Source organism: Scophthalmus maximus, chromosome 17 (genome assembly GCF_022379125.1).
Source record: "Scophthalmus maximus strain ysfricsl-2021 chromosome 17, ASM2237912v1, whole genome shotgun sequence".
Lineage (NCBI taxonomy): Eukaryota > Metazoa > Chordata > Actinopteri > Pleuronectiformes > Scophthalmidae > Scophthalmus > Scophthalmus maximus.
Window position 1 is genome coordinate 13,355,298 of NC_061531.1, and position 16,918 is coordinate 13,372,215.

Below are 16,918 nucleotides of genomic sequence, written 5' to 3' on the forward strand. Positions count from 1 at the left end.
ATAGCCAGTGTTAACGTCACACCCAATCACAGATAGGTCGGGTAAAAGGGGTGGCTAGGCTACAGAATTAGCTTTGAAAAATACTGCTATGAAAATGCGGTGACGGTTGCAAGGTCGTTGCATTAGATTTGTGTTGTGCGATAAGGAGAGGTAGATAAATACAAACAGTTGCTTATTTAGGACAAAGATAATATAATAAAAACACAGTTTGGGGCGTATTGGCTGCTAGCGAGTCCGGGAGGCCGGACAAAACGATTTAACCGACGAATTGCATCAATGCAATGATTGGATGGGTTGACGCTAATCCAATCGGCGCTCGAGTCTCGTCCTCTGTCACGCAAGTATCTGTGAATTCAGCCAATCGGAGGCGGCCAGAGGCGGGACCTGCCAGATGGATGACTGGAGTTTCCCTTGCGGTCTAAAGATTAATGGAAGGGCTCTGTTGATCTTAGTAATCGACCCTCAGATGATCGGTCCCATTGCACTTGACGGCTGGTTTGGGAATGAATGGAGAGACATCCATTTGAAATAGCCGACAGCGGACTAAACGACCACCCCGGACACCACTTTTGATACCCGGGTCTCGACTGAAAAGGCCTGCCTTACACAGAGATAGTACCTGGGTAGGTCAGGCCAGGATACGACTGCGAGGGACGCTAAAAGCTAACGCTAGCTTGCTCGCGAGACAGACAGTTAGCGGCTTTCGACGACCCGTCTCATGGTCCCGGCTGGATTTTCGGACGAACGGAGTCACGTCTTGGAAATAAAGGACAGTCGAGTGCCGCGTTGTTGTCTCGGCGCTCGCTCGGAAAATTGACACGCTAACGCTACCGAGCTACCGTCCGCTGGCCATATCTGCTGGAGTTAGCTGCCGTGCTAGCCTAGCCAACTTGAAAGCGTTGGTCTCAGCAGCGGACTTGGATACAGTCGCTCGGCTTGCAGTTTTCTGAATTCGTCGCGGGGGGAAAGTGTTGGAAGAAAAAAAGAAACACACATTTACACTCATTTGTCAATAATGGTAGCTGTTAGCTAGTAGCCAGCTGTCCGCTTTCATTGAGCCCACCCGACTGCGTTGAGAGGTGCTAGCATCACTCCACGACTTGGAAAAAGGACAAACCCAGCCCGAACCCAGGGACACCACCATCGGCCTGCCACCATGGGCAACACGCCCACCGCGAAGAAGGGCAACGAGATGGAGAGCGGTGAGTACCTGCAGCCCGTGGCTGCAGCCAGCAGCTGGCTGCATCATGCCCAGCTGTCACTTCCTGTTGCCCATATTGCCAGCAAAATGAAAAAGTACAAATTAACACCTATGCAATCCAAGGCCCAGAGACACGCACGCACGCACGCACGCACGCACGCACGCACACACACACACACACACACACACACACACACACACACACACACACACACACACACACAATAACTCCACGTTTCACCATCTTCAAAGTGATCGTGCAGAAAATACTAAACTTTCTTTGCTCTTGCCTCCCCCATGGAAGATACCTGAGGCCATTCATATCCACAGATAAACTTCTGCCAGGAATTCTTTCCTGTTTTTTTGTCTTCGTACTGTGACACCATGTTCATCTCAGCTGAGCAGCGGAGGATGTTATTCATTCTCCCCACCGATGCTGTGGGAAAGCTCGTGATTCAAAGCCCCAGGTTATGTTCAGAGGTACCAGTGAGGATGACAAGAACTGGCCTTATACAACAGTCATAGGTTTCTTTGTGGTCCGTGTGTTTCAGATGTGTGTTTTTTACGCCCTCCTATTAAAAAATAACAACCCTCCAACTGAAATCCTAAACCTTTACTGTGGAGTTGCTTTGTTCTCTTTTTTTAATAACGCAGCCCCTTGAAAAATTAAAGTTCTGCAGAAAATTGAATGAAGAATAGAGATTGCACGTAAAATTTGTTCTTAAGAGATGAGCTGAATGTTAATCTTAGTCTCGCAGTAGAGGGGAGTTGGTTGTTATCAGTGAAGGGAGAGAGAAGAAGAAAAAAACAACACGCCAGGCCAGGGTCATATGATGAACGAGGGTGATCCTCTTCAGGCAGAAACTTGGGAGTTGAGGAGTCTCTTGAACATCATGTGATGAGCAGCATTTAGAACAAGGGCACTTGTATGTGACACCATTGAGTACGTGTGCTAAATGTTGGTGTGCGTGACATGGAGCAAGGGATGCACTGTTGTCGCTCTCTTGGTCTCTGCAGCGTTTTTTTTTTGTTACTGCCACATTTAAAAAAGAAACAATGGCACATTAGATTACGTACATTGTGAGCCCCAGTGTTGACTGCTAGACGGAGCAAATTTCTATTTCTCAACAAAAAATCTTGTCAATTTTAAACCAAGCATTAAGGGTTACCTTCTTCCAGTCAGTATCACGGGCCTTATGCAAGCCCAGGGAGGACACAATTTTATGTTTTTATCCTTGACACCATAAGTAACGCTCAACTGTGCAAAGTCTGAACAGCTATCTGCAAAATGAGTGTCAGCTCCTTGCTGCTGGTAGAGAGTAGGTGTGAAGAATGGCCTTCAGTCCCTCTGTAACGTTAACCCATCACTGGTTACTCCTGCAACAAGGCCCGCGACTCTCAGACGTCTAGCTCAAAGGGGTTGTTTATTTTTCTGTCCAGTGTGTAGAAGTGGTAGTGGAATTTGTGGAATTAGTAAGTTAAAAGCAAGGACTTAGAAGGTAATGCTGGTGCTGGGAGGTCTGCTTCACATCCTTATCAGCCCGATCACTCTGGACCCACTAAGAACCCACCCTGATCCCTAGAGACAGGTGCGGACCAAGTGGCCAGAAACTAACTCAGGATTGTAATTTTCCACCGAGCAGTTAGAGATTAGGCACAACATGGCGGCCCTTTTCGGTTTCTACGGAAAATGGAAAAGGAGTGTTGTGAGCTGGTTCATGTGCACGGGGGTCTGTTTCCTCGGAACTTTCCAGGCTGGAGTGGATGAGCGGAGAGCCGCCGCTCTTGTTATAAAAAGCGGATTGCTGGCCCACAGGAAGAAGCAGGGCGGACAGACACCGTGAACTGCTGCAGGAAGTGAAGGAGCAAGGAAGGTCCAGCCCAGTCTCTGCACCGCTGTTCATCGCCTCCACTGCTCTATACGCTAAACTCAGCCAGCCCAGATAGTATTTAAGTTTTTGACTTACAAGACGCGGTTGGCCTTATTCTGGATTTCCCCGTTTGTTAGATCTTCTGGAAATACAGCACTTTTTGAGACTCTACACAGACTATCGGCTGGCTTCCTCCAGCCTTTTATGATGTCTGTTATTCACAGGCTGGCAGGAAGGCTGTTTCATCGAGTCGGGCCCTGTTTAGGGGACACAGGCAGTGGAGAAGGCAGACATGACCCACCACAGGAGGAGCTAGAGGCTCGCTGCTGGAGTGAGTTTTCATTCTGAAGCGGGACAGGAGCATGGCGGGTTAGGGGTGGAGCTGTTGCTAATGCGATGTCCCACTAGCTTAGCCAGTCGAGCTGTGATCAGGTTCATACGTTTAACAGATAATTAAGTTAGGTTTTTTTTGATTATGTTTGTTTCTACATTTGTCTCATGACCTGATGCGTTGAAGTGTCTATTGGCTTTGGTGGAGATATCAGACATTGGTATTTATGGACAGAAGCCAAGATGAATATGTATGAGTGTGTCTGTTTGTGTATGTCTGCACATGTCGCTCTCTCTATCTCACACACACACACACACACCACAGAGCGTCCATTTGTTTGTCTCTGCTTTGTTATCTATTGTTTTCTAGTTGCAGTTCAAATGAAAGCCTTTCACAGTTACTGTTGATGTGGCCGTACGTTGCCATGCTGCACAGAATAACACTGTCAGCCTTAAACTCGATATGACGTTGAACCTATCCGAACACACTTTACTTTGTGTTACAACATCCTTGTGTTGTTGTACTTCTCACTTTGTAGTGCTCTTGTAAGTCTTGCTGGTTGTATAGGTGCTTGATAGATTTTTCTGCACTTCCTCACACAACATCCGAGCAAGAGGGTCCTTGCAACCAGCCATGACACGGGGGACGGTTGTATTGAGTCTTGAGCGTTTTGAATTTGGCCATATAATGAGGTGGCACCCTGTCAAAGTGCAACTCCCTCCGTCTATAAATATCTGTGCGGTTCATGTCCTGCCCCTGCTCTGCACGCAGCTGGTTTGTGTAACAGGCGCAGGTTTGTGTTTGGATCGCTCATCACTTCCTGTCTCCTGTAAAAGGGGCTTTGTTATAAGCCTGCACTGATTACCAGCGGACCTTATGGCTGAAATGCCAATCAGCCAGCTCAGATAAGCGTACCACACTGTTGGCAAGCTAACATGCTGCCTTGGAACAATCCTGTGATGCAAAATCCAGCGACAGGCAAAGCAAAACCGAGGATGGAATTTAGTGGTCTCAGAAAGAACAGTAGTTTCCTTTTGGATTTTCACATCCACTGGTTGTGGTACTGTAGTTGTGTGTGAGTCCTCGTGTCTGTTGTCCTTAATCTTTTAAAGCTGCTGTCACATCAGAGGTGCTGCTGAAAATACTTGTTCTCAGCAATAAATAAGGTCACAGCATGTCATAATGCCACGCTACAGAATGTAGGGCTCCCAGAGGAAGAGCAGAAACTCTGGGAAACAACAATGTCCATTATCCACTATACAGTATATCTACCTGGTTAATGTTAAGTCCCCAACCAGCGAAACCTCTTGGGATGAAGTAGTAAACTAACTACATTCGCAAAGGAAAATTACCTCCGCCAAGGAGGTTATGTTTTCGCCCCTCTCCATTGGTTTGTTTATTTGATATCTCCTAGATATCAGTCCACTTAATATGGCTGGTTTTTCATTGAGATTCATGCATTATTCCCTGGGAAATAGCTGAAAATGTCAACAACAAAAAATGCCCTACCTCGCAATGTTGAAGAAAGTGATTAAAAAAATTTCCTTGATCAGCCCCCTTTGTTGGGATCCGTGCCAAAATTCAATGGGTTCCTTCCACCCAGTTTCCTGGAAATCTGTTCAGTTATTTTGCATAATCATGCTGACAAACACAAACAAACAAACAAAAGACAACAACAAACTAACTGACGGGTGAAAACATAACCTCCTTGGGGGATGTAATGATGGACCTTACATACTACACCTTCTGTATTTTAGTTCAGCACAACCCTAAAGCTTCTCTTTGAAAGGTTTACTTTTTTTCATATACCCCTGTGGAAAATCACAAAGTGATACTCAAAGTTTGAATAAGGGTCATTGTGATACAGAGCAATTTGAATGTATCATCACGCAATGAAACTGACAGATACAAGTGCTTAACCTGTCCGCCAGCATGCATTTAAATAGATAGAACACATTAATGAAGTTTTTTTTTAAATTGATAAATCTAGGAATAAACAACAATTGCTTCCTTTAAATGGCTGCTCAAGGGCCTTCAAACTTTCAAACGGTATGAAACAGAAACTTCAAAACTAAATAAATCTCAGATTAAATTAAAGTGATCTCTAATTAAAGTGTAAGATGACCATCAGTAATTTAAACTCCCCGCCTCATTTCTAACAGTTGTACACAACACAACTTCCTATTGGTGATTTTGTGAGTAGCTGCTGCCTGTTGTTTACACGTGCAAACACCTTTCTAGTTCACCTGCAGCGCTGTTTCTCCTCTGACTGTTTTCCCATTCACCACACAGGGCGGCTGTGTGCTCTCCGAACAAGGCCCGGCGTGGAGTGGGACCTGATTTTGCGCGCTTCACAGTTAAATGTCGGTCAGCTCGCCCTAATGTAACCCTACTGTTCCTGCGTCAGAGTGGGGCTAGTGAGGCCCAGGGGAGAGATGCGGGATTGATTTTTTGGAGGATCAATTCAGGACTGGCATTACACAGACTCTCTGGTGCATTTGGGCAGGGAGGAAAAAAAAGTTTCCCTGTGGTTTGTGCGCCCCAGCTTTGCTTAGAGAGAGCTACTTTAATGTGTTGTTTTTTTAGACACCCAGATCAGCTCTGAGAGTTTTTTTCATTGCAGATCTGACATCTGATTGGTTCTGCTAATTAGGGATGTTTTACTCGCATCTAGATGTGTCTAGCTCATTTCAAGGGCCTGGTTTTCCATTGGACTTTCTCTCTGGGTTGGATAAATATATCAGCTACTGTTTTATGCTCCGCCCCCTGATGATTATGGCCCTGTTTAGATCGATGTGTCTAGTATGCGTATGTGTTTGCGTGTGTGGTTGACATGAGAGGGAACGGCAGAGAGTACTTTGTGTGCAGAATAAATATTGATACAAACCAAGCAAGGGTCCAAATTGATCTGTGTGAGTGAAACAGGAGAAGTGCTGCTCTCCACGCAACGTTTGACTGCACACTGGAGGTGGACGCAACTTTCTGAACTTGGTCCCCAGGCAAAGTGACAGTCACAGGAAACACCGAAGACATCCTTTCCGGCAAGGACACTTGACTTGGTTTCTGTGGATGAGTGGGGCTGCAGATCTGACCCCGAGTGCTCTCAGAGGGGGAGGATAGGTCATGAATCAGTGGCTGTGAGGAAGGAAGAAGAAACAGGGGAGACTTTGCAGGGCTAATGTGTGACAGGAAGAGCTCTAAGAGGCATGCAGGCAAGAGGGAGTCATCCTCGCGCTCAAGTGAATCCGGGTCGCGCTCGGCCAATGCTGCAGCACCAGAGGTACCTGTAGACATCCCAGATGGTAAGGAATGTTGGGTTACAGGAAAGCCAGGGTTGTCGAAGTGAAACTCCCATGGGTAGTCAAGCCGCCGTAAAGAGAGTCTGAATGAAGGGTTGTCGAAGTGAAGCCGTCCTAAAGAGAGTCTGAAATGAAGATCAAGACATTTCCCTTAAATCTGTTAATTTGGCCATTCAGCACCCAAGTGTTTCTTCTGACCAGGTTCAAGTTTTGACAGGAATAGCTCCATCTGAGGCTCTTTGTGCTCGTCGAAGTGGGAGTTGAGCAACTTTTCACGGGAAATGTTTTCTCACCATTGAACCGTCTGCTTCCACCGCTCTCTGTGGGAGCAGCAGTGCTCTCCACATGTGTTTATGCGAACTTTGGTCTCTGCCGTTCGTGCTGGCTCTCTCCCATCCTATTGTTGGAGCTGCTGCTCTTTGGGGAATTTGCAGGAAATCACATTTTCTAAATGAGGATTAAGCCTCATTTAATTGTGTGTGTGTGTGTGTGTGTGTGTGTGTGTGTGTGTGTGTGTGTGTGTGTGTGTGTGTGTGTGTGTGTGTGTGTGTGTGTGTGTGTGTGTGTGTGTGTGTGTGTGTGTGTGTGTGTGTGTGTGTGTGTGTGTGTGTGTGTGTGTGTGTGTGTGTGTGTGATACACACTAATGTTCACATGAGAGGTTTATGTTTAGACAGTTGCCACTAATATTTTTTTTCATGTATCGCTGCAAATGTCAATTAGTTGAAATATTCTTATCACAAAGTTAATAATAGATTATGATGCACTTTCACTATTGACAGCTGACTGGCTTTATTTAAACTGTGCCCTAGGCTGCTGTGCTGCATTGATTACCCTGACTGATAGACATTCCATATCGCCCTGATATGGTTTTGGCCTCCACAGTGTAACTAGTGTCCACTAGTGTAAATTACATTATTTATTATATTACTCATTATAATTGTATTACTTGTGTCCAGGGCTAACTGTAGAATTAGCTGTGCCTCCCCAGCTGATACGGCTAGGGCCAGTGTCCGAAGAACTTCACAGACAGTAAGGAGGAATGAGGAAGGACTGATTATCTACTGTACATGTTCCCACAGAGCACAGTGATTAGCCTCATAAAGATAAGGGCAAGAAAAATGAACTTCTCCATATGACGCTGTGTGTGTGTGTGTGTGCGCGTGTGTGCGTGTGTGCGCACTTTGCACGTTCATTGATTTATTATTCCAGATCTATTTTTAACAGTGCGTTCATAAGTGGAGCACCCCCTGACTTTGGTCTCAGTCTTTTATCAGTTTTGAAGGCATGATCACTCGGGCGGCGCCTAACAAGAGTGGACCGTGTCAATCCTGTCATGATGAGCATGGAGGTCGCTCAGTGTCCAAATCCAACTTTGCTTTAATGCATAAGCGTGGTTTTTGTGGTGCGGGGGGGGGGGGGGTCAGTTGCTGCCTCCAGCATGTTCTTCATGTTCTACTTTTTCTTTTCTTTATTTTGTCTCAACAGGCCGTAGAACCTTTGCAATGTGCTTCAGAGCCTCCCACATGCTCTCTGGTAAACACTAGCTGAGATGTCACGCATGTGGCCGTCTCACATGTACACATGATGTGTTCCATCGCAGCCACCGAGGCCTGTAGCTTCTTTACACTCTGTTTTTGAAGATATTCCGCACAACACAGATTAGCTGCGTCATACTTTATCCAGGTTTTTAGGGATTGGTTTTGACTGAGCTTTTGTCTCCATTCATTGTAGTTTTTGCAGGGAAATTGACTCGCTCATTCTTCTCTCACTCTTGCAGTCGCGGGTCTATTTAACCTCACACCTTGACTGATCTCTTTTCATCTTTATTCTGTGACTTCTAAACCATTTTTTGCTGCTGTGATGATTTTGTCGGGTTATAGTGTAGCGGGGAATTTGTTCTATGGGTGAAATGGTGTCTTTTTTACCTTGAGCGGTATTTAGTGTTAATATGAACATCAGTGTTAGTTTAATTCACTAAGTCAGCTGCTTGTACAGTATCACCTTCGTGGTTGCGAAGCAGCTGTTTGCATTCAAGCTGAGGAGCCAGATGAACGCAGACGGTCTCAACTAATCACAAGACAGTATTTATTTTGATGTACACTTAGGCACATAACATACATCATGCTCACTTGCTTGACTTTATCACAAATTTGGGCACATGATTGTAAAACACCAATATTGTGGTATTCTCTGGGTCTTGGTTATCAGATTAGGGTGACCTGTTACACAAAATCCTGAATAGTCTGGACATTTTAAAGCAGACAAACTCTTTCTAATGATTACGCAACGTTTTACAATTGCAGTGAAGGAGTTTCTTGCCAAAGCCAAAGAAGATTTCCTGAAGAAATGGGAGAATCCAGCACAGGTGAGAGAGAGGATTGCAATTACTTATCTTTTTCTGTCTCGTCATTATTTTTCCATTTTCCTCTATTATTGTACACTGTTACATTAATGCATTCTTTTTTTTATTATTATTGGACATCTACTTATAGTGTTTATTTTTTTTTGTATGTGGGACAAATTAGTGTTATAATGCATTTCACAATGAATGAACCAGACTCCACAGGCAGAATCATGGGAATAGAGCTGCACATGATCATATTCATTCCATTTTATTTTATAGGGCTATTGCACCCTCTGCTGGCCAATGTGGATATATAAACACACCTATTTTCTACAACTGGTACATCAATGACCAAAATGTGTAATTCAGCATGTTAGATACACATTAAACTAACAAGTAAATACTTTTTACTGACCCATTAGTACATCTTAGTGCGATTCTATTTAGTCAAAAAGATAAACTAAAGTAGGACTCTTCGTGGTACATTGCTGGTAAAAATGTAATGCACCCTTTCGTCTTACTGGTATTCTCTTCTGCCCCTCAGCAAACTGCAGGATTGGACCACTTTGAGCGTTTGAAGACCTTAGGCACCGGTTCATTTGGTCGAGTCATGCTGGTCAAACACAAAGAGTCGGGCCAGCACTTCGCCATGAAAATACTTGATAAACAGAAGGTACAGTACTTACAACAGAAGTCGAATGCGTAACTTGGGCACTCCCATTTTGTATTTCTAATGATAATAATGCTGTATTATTAATACAATGATATCATGATAATATCATTATTATCTTTGCCTCACTGGCAAGTAGTTCCATGAAGAATAGAGATGTGACCGTGACCTAAATAAAGTTTACGTATCCTAGGCTGCTCGCACTGAAGTACGGACATTTGCCTGAAATTTTCTTGCCAGCCCCCCAAGTAAATTTCCGGAAAATGTCTGAGTGAGCCCATATGAGAATACAGCGGGAAAATCTCTGGAATATTTAACATCCAGCGAGTGGGCACTCTACCCAGAGTGACCCCTCGCCGGAGAGTTCATGTATGAAAATAGCTACTACCAGTTTGTAATCACCAAAGCTGTTTTCAGAGATCAACTCAGGTTCGTACATTTTGCAGTCACAACAACAAACGCAGCGGGAGACTGTCTGAGTCTGACGCATTTACGGAAAATTCTGTGGTGTCCAGGTAGAGCGTGCAGGAGGCAGGACATGGCGATAATCCCTCTGCGGAAAGCAGTGTTTTCCGTTCACAGTCATCGACACACCCACTCGCTCACCGTGAATTTTCCGGAGATTTTCCTGCTGCATTCTCACGTGCTCACTCTGACATTTTCCGGGAATTTTACCTGGGGTGCGGCTGGCAGGAAAAGTTCTGGAAAAAATGTTCGTCGCAACATTTGCATTCTCACATACAGCCCCTCAGTTGCTGCATGTCTGAAAGCAGCAACTGTGTCACAGATTATGTCAGTTTTAAATTGGGGATCAAGTAGCTCACGTTAAAAGACTACAGGGAAACTAGAAAAAACATTTAAAATATTACAAACTTGACGAAATTATAAATTAGTGTTCTAATGTGTCTGATCAGGCAGTTTTTCAACCTGTGTTAAGACAATAACAACCCTCACAACACACACAGTAACCTGAACCATAGTCCATCCTGTTTTCTCCCAGGTAGTGAAGCTGAAGCAGATAGAGCACACACTGAACGAGAAACGTATCCTGCAAGCTGTCAGCTTTCCCTTTCTGGTGCGACTGGAGCACTCTTTTAAGGTATGGATTTAAAAAAAATATATGTTTTTAATCTTCAAAGAATGTTCACCTCTTGTTTGAATGTGTGTTTTGCATGTCACAGTAAGACTTTGCTCATCTCTCTGCAGGATAACAGTAATCTGTATATGATAATGGAGTATGTACCCGGGGGTGAAATGTTCTCACACTTAAGGAGAATCGGTAGATTCAGGTAAATTGACTTTTTAGGTTTAACTCCACCTACAACATTTTCCAAATGCTGCTGGTTGACTGTAAATGTTGTGCCCGACCTGTCGTGCAGTGAACCACACGCCCGCTTCTACGCAGCCCAGATTGTACTGACCTTCGAATACCTTCACTCACTGGATCTCATCTACCGAGATCTGAAGCCGGAGAACCTGCTCATCGACCACCAAGGTTACATACAGGCAAGGATTGCATGTTTGCTTTCTACGTCATCGACAACAGCTATTGTTTGATTGGTCTCGGGTTTTCTTGCAGAGTGCAAGGTTTAGTACTCAGAGCTGTACCCCTCTCTTCCTCAGGTAACAGATTTTGGATTTGCGAAAAGGGTGAAGGGCCGAACCTGGACGCTTTGCGGGACCCCAGAGTACCTGGCACCAGAGATTATCCTCAGTAAGGTAAGTGTTCAGCTCGGCCCAGGGTGAACAGCACCGCTTTTTATATGAAGGGGAGATGAGTTCTCAAATCTACATGAGACTGTGAGTTTTTGCTAGAGGACACGTTAGACTGCCCTTAATTCCATTGTGTTTTCCAGGGTTACAATAAAGCAGTGGATTGGTGGGCTCTGGGAGTGCTGATATATGAGATGGCTGCTGGTTACCCCCCCTTCTTCGCAGACCAGCCTATTCAGATTTACGAGAAGATTGTATCGGGGAAGGTGAGTTTACCTAAATGCCCCCTAAATAAGTTTTCATTTCATACGTTGTTTGAATTGTGCCATCACAACACAGGGGCATAATTATACACTGCTCCTTGGCAAAGGCATTTTTTTTTGCATTTTTAAAAGTCTGTTATTCGTACTGGTGCTGCACTGAAAACCGCCATAATAGGAAATTGTCTGAAACACACAAACAATGTGGCAAAAATTTGTGATGATATTGTCACGGCACATCTGATCTTTCTAAATGTTGTCAGTCAAGGATAAATGTCTTTTGCTTCCTATATTAACTGGTTTCTTCATAAGAAACAACAGAAAGTAATTTTGTATGAATAACTCACTCAAATATGTCAAACCTAGAAATCACTCAATTTATAGACCCCTGAGGTTTTTGATCGCTGTAGTTTCAAGTTGAACACGTTTGAATCAGAAACCTTCTTTTGGGAGCATTGGCAGAGAAATAACTGAACTTGTAGCGTATGTTCTGGTTGCCTCACAGCCCATAAACGGCTGATTTGCAGTTTATTAGGCACCTGCATCAGTGTCATACAGATTACGATGCAGTTATTTGACATTTGACTGCAGTAAATGGTGTGAATCTGGCAGAAAGTGCTCCTAGCATCAGTTAGTGGTCATTAGAGTATTGAAACCAAACAAGTGACCTCAGAGTCTTTGAGTGCAGGTCATTTTTTGAGCCTCCCAAATGGCTGTTATCGCTGCATTTTCATGCATAAACCACCAGTGGTAAGAAATTCTGTCGTCCAAATGGTTTATTGATGAGGAAGGTCAAATGAAAAGTGGAATGGGGAAAACAAACGGATGTGTTAAAACCATTGTCATTTACACAGTACCACTCTTTAGTGCTGTGCATCACTCATAGGCTCAACGGTTGAACTATAGCATGAGGTAAAAATAAATAAATAAATAAAACTTGATTTGATCGCACACACTCACACAGCGTCTACTCTTTGCAGGTTCGCTTTCCCTCTCACTTCAGCTCGGACCTGAAGGATCTGCTGAGAAATCTGCTTCAGGTGGACCTGACCAAGCGCTTCGGCAACCTCAGGAACGGAGTCAATGATATCAAGGGTCACAAGTGGTTTGCCACCACCGATTGGATCGCCATCTACCAGAGGAAGGTGAGAGGAGGCCAGCCTGCAACCAGCATTAATGTGTTGCACCTCGCATTTTGACAAATAGAAAAAGGGGCAAGGAAAGTGATCCTCACACAGGAAGACGCCCTGTGCCCTGCACAGATGATAATGTATTAGAGGCTAATGGAAAATTCATGTATTAAAGCATGTATTAAAATAAATTATTAAATCTGCAATGGACACAAGTCCTGTTTAATTTGACCGTTCAGTATGAATATAAACATAGATTTTGGACCACATAAACTGAATCACAGTTACAGTTGACGAGGTGTTTCACAATTTTGTCTTGATTTATGTCAATAGAAGAAAAAAAAAGAAACACCCTGTAGCCCTTGAGCTCGTTGCTTAGGTATCAATAATACTTTCTGTGGCTACACATGATGCATATGAATGCAGCAGGTTCAGATTTTCTTTTCTTTTCTGGGAGTTCTTGAAATTCATACTGAGAGATACAAGAACTGACCATCTGCAATAGAATTAGACGAGTTGACTTCAGGGGAAAGCAAATGATAACATGTGATCACAAAAGGAGTCCTGCAGTGTGACCACAGAATGATTTAAAAGTCTGCCAAGTATCCTAGCATGATTTCTTGATTGTGTAACACGGTTCACTGTCATTTCAACAATCTTAAGTTGCTCTGCACAACTGCAAATGAATATGAATATTTTTAATTGTCTCTTTGTCCCTTGGGAAATATTCAAATGTCATCTTGTTGTTTTTTATGGAGCGTCCCGTGGCGTTGATTCTCTCCCTGAGACCACACTGCATCGTTCTACTGATTTTGATTTGTCCTCTGTGTGTTCCAGGTGGAAGCTCCCTTTATTCCTAAATGCAAAGGCCCCGGCGACACGAGCAACTTTGACGACTATGAGGAAGAGGAAATCCGAGTCTCCTTCACAGAAAAGTGTGCAAAGGAGTTTGCTGAGTTCTAGATTCCGACCATGGGTAGCGGAGCGAGTGCGAGAGACAGAAAGAGAGGGAGAGAAAGGCATCTAGAAAGTAAATAGGGGGTCTGAAGACGGGAAACGCTAGGGTGGACTGCTAACTTGCTTATTTGAATTGACGACAACAATGTAAAATCCCCCCCCCCCAGTGGAAATGTAGGCAAAGTGAAGGAAGATCCAGCAGAACCAGCAGTGTTGCCTTTTCTGATTGTTTCTCAGCTGTTACCTATTTGTTTTATTTATCCCTCTTGTGTTTGTGGCAGGGGCTTGAGGAGAACAGGCAATCGGTTGTCGCTGTTCAGCTAGACTTGTATCTTTCTGATGGTGTAATGACGCGTTCTAAGTCTTTGCAGGTTGAGGCATTGATTTTTCTGTTTAGGGTACTGAATCTTCTATGCTCTTTTTTTTCCCCCCCTAAACGGGCCCCTCTCTACGAGCTTCTCAAGGAGTGATTGTTGTATCTTGTCACCCTGGTCCCCCCTCACCCACCCCTCCATCTCTCCATAATGAATCTGTCCAAGCAATACCAAGTCCAACAGATGTGCCTATCATAATGCCAACTGGTTGGAAAACTGTGGAAAGCATTGGTGTAGAGCTTTGGCTGTGGTGGCATCGGCCTTTGTGCCCCGTTCTTTTTTTGGTTTGAAAGCTTGAAAACTCTCTGCGCCCGCCTTTGTCTGCTCCGTGTGGCATGATTATAGGGAAGGTGATGCGCTCACTGCTCGCAGCCGAAGCAGTGGGGGACCTCTGTGATCAGAGAGAACCAGATTTGTCACAGTAAACGTCATTGGGGTCTCTCCGCTTCTTGGGGACCTGTAAGAAATGGTAGACGTGAGGTCTGCGTTTAAATCTTTCTCTTAGCTGAATTTATTAGAGCATTTAAAAAAAGAAAATCCTATCGGTAATCATTTTGTCCTTTTTTTTTTTTTGTCAATCTTTGTGCTTGTGTGTTATTTAGTGCTCATGGGTGGGTTAAACAGCTGTGATTTAGCAGCAACTAACATTGTGGTCACACTCCTGACTATTGTTTATTTAATTCAAAGTATACATATATATTTATATATATATATGTGTATGTATATGTATATATATGTGTATGTATATGTATATATATATATGTATGTATATATATATCTATATGAGATAGAGACATCTTTTTCAACATTGTCTCATAGCTGTGACACTGACTTAAGATTTCATAAATAAACTAATATAAATTCTGCCAAATTTGCAAACTGAGAACACTGCAAAGTTTTCTGTATGTAACTCTGGTGGTGGTGGATTTTAATACGCAAACAACAAAAAAAGAAAAAAAGTAGCAAAATGTTTCAACAAAATGTGCATGTTATTTTTGTACAATATCACTTTTAAAGAAGGCATAGCGTTATGCTTCACTCACTCGAGCTGACGCACTGGAGACCGCGGATTGACACGCGTAACTATTAATGCGGACTCTCTCGACTGCTCTGTTTCGAAAGATGGAACGAGACCCAGAGAAATGTCTGAAAGCTCCTCTGGCCTCACTGGCAACAGTTTGTCACTGAACTTGTGCATCCAATCTTGATAACCCCCCCCCCCCCCCCTTTTCTCTTGTATATACCTTACATGTTACACCTTCACATAGATTTGCGGTCCGACCACATTTTGGGGACTGTTTGCGATTGGAGTGTTTTTTTGTTTTTCCGTTTTCCGGCTTTCTGTGTGACATTAAACTAAGGAAGCGATCCTAACACTGTCCCGCCCTTTTTGCCAAGTTTATTTCTGTGGATGCAAGACAATCACAGACCTAATCTTATTGCTGGTTTGTTGACTGAACACATTGTTTTGGTTTGATGAAGGATGTTTGCTTTCACCCAGCCCATCCTCCTCCTCCCCCTCCACAGCCCCTAGGTGCTAGAAAAAAAGTTTCTGTGAATCGTTTGATGTGCATCACTCTATTTGTCCAATCTTGTGTCACGTCATTTTTTCGCGAATGTTTTTTTTTTTTTTCGACTTAATGATTTTCGGTCGGGCTTTGAGTAATTATTTTGAGGGGAGTCTGTTGATGTAATTGAGATCAAACACAGGATAGCTTTTGAATGTCTTGAATTGTCTGATGGAGATGTCTCCATGCCGTGTGGAAACGTGACGGTGTGTATTCTTTATGATACATATTTCTCTGGCGAGCTTGGTTTTTCTTGCATGTGGTAGAACAACCCAACAGCAAGATACCCCCCCCCCCAATCTCGGACCCGAGACAATGTGTGAGGAAGCGTAGTTTCCACAGCCGACAGCCTCATCACCATTTAACCTTTCAGTCGTGAGCATCACATTCAACAATGCGGTGGATCTCACACCAACTTGTCTTTTGCAAATAGTGAAGCACATGCCACACTTTTTTTTTTTTTTTTCAAATGTCCTATTTATTGATTTTTGCTAATACTTTGAAATTTTTGAGACCTAATGTAAAGCTTTGAAGAGAGCACATGTAATATCTTTGGTCTTTAAGTTCTGACTAATGACTAAATCATAGGTGGTGGGTAGAGGGCAATGCCACCATCACAATGCTTTTTTTGTTTTTGTTTCCCATACAAAAGTTCTTGTCAGTCGTCTTAAAATCTTTTATCAGCTAAACACTATCAACTGATCTGTGCTCGTTCTGGGTTCTTCTCCTGTGTTTGCCTTCTACGTTCATCAGGTTTTCACACACTCTTCATTCAAACATAACACTTTTTACATCTGAGATGTTTTGCGTTCATATTTTCTTATTGTATTTTCAAAAAAAGGAGAGAGAGAGAGAAAAAAAAGAAAAAACAACATTAATCCTTTCCTCATGACCTGGGTACAGTGATTGTGTAGTCTATTGTACCTTTTGGGAAACAATACTGTATATCCTTGCCTTTGACAGTCTTAACTATCTTACCCTCTGGTGAACTTGACAGATACCCTTAGAACACAATGAGTATGTTAAAAAAAATATACATAAAGTAATATTTTGCAAAATGTATCATTCCAATAAAGTTTTACTTGTTAAGACTAATATGTCTGGGTTATATATATAAACTCTCACCTCACCTTGCACAATGTCACTCAGCTAAATAAGCTTAAGCACACTGACAAAAGAAATGTTTTATTACATGAAAA

The 16,918-nt window shown here is 43.3% G+C and overlaps 1 protein-coding gene across 2 annotated transcripts; it reads left to right on the forward strand.

Annotated features, from left to right (window-relative positions):
• Positions 1-377: 377 nt before the first annotated feature.
• prkacaa (protein kinase, cAMP-dependent, catalytic, alpha, genome duplicate a) lies at positions 378-16,814 on the forward strand. Of its 2 annotated transcripts, none has more exons than XM_035614098.2 (10): positions 378-1,202; positions 9,007-9,068; positions 9,592-9,720; positions 10,718-10,816; positions 10,924-11,006; positions 11,097-11,223; positions 11,341-11,436; positions 11,574-11,696; positions 12,671-12,835; positions 13,658-16,814. In XM_035614098.2, exons 1-10 carry the CDS (start codon positions 1,157-1,159, stop codon positions 13,781-13,783), a joined length of 1,056 nt encoding a protein of 351 aa, XP_035469991.1. In that variant the 5' UTR covers positions 378-1,156; the 3' UTR covers positions 13,784-16,814. The 2 variants fall into 2 exon arrangements, with proteins under 2 accessions (XP_035469991.1, XP_035469990.2); XM_035614097.2 differs by lacking the exon at positions 378-1,202 and adding an exon at positions 6,356-6,705.
• The last annotated feature ends 104 nt before the right edge of the window (positions 16,815-16,918 follow it).

Bases quoted from the DNA above. Each gene is read 5' to 3' on its own strand.
- prkacaa (XM_035614097.2), top strand. From the start codon at position 6,582: ATGTGTGACAGGAAGAGCTCTAAGAGGCATGCAGGCAAGAGGGAGTCA. The intron at 11,224-11,340 runs GCAAGGATTGCA...TCTCTTCCTCAG, and splicing joins ACCACCAAGGTTACATACAG to GTAACAGATTTTGGATTTGC. The intron at 12,836-13,657 runs GTGAGAGGAGGC...TGTGTGTTCCAG, and splicing joins TCGCCATCTACCAGAGGAAG to GTGGAAGCTCCCTTTATTCC.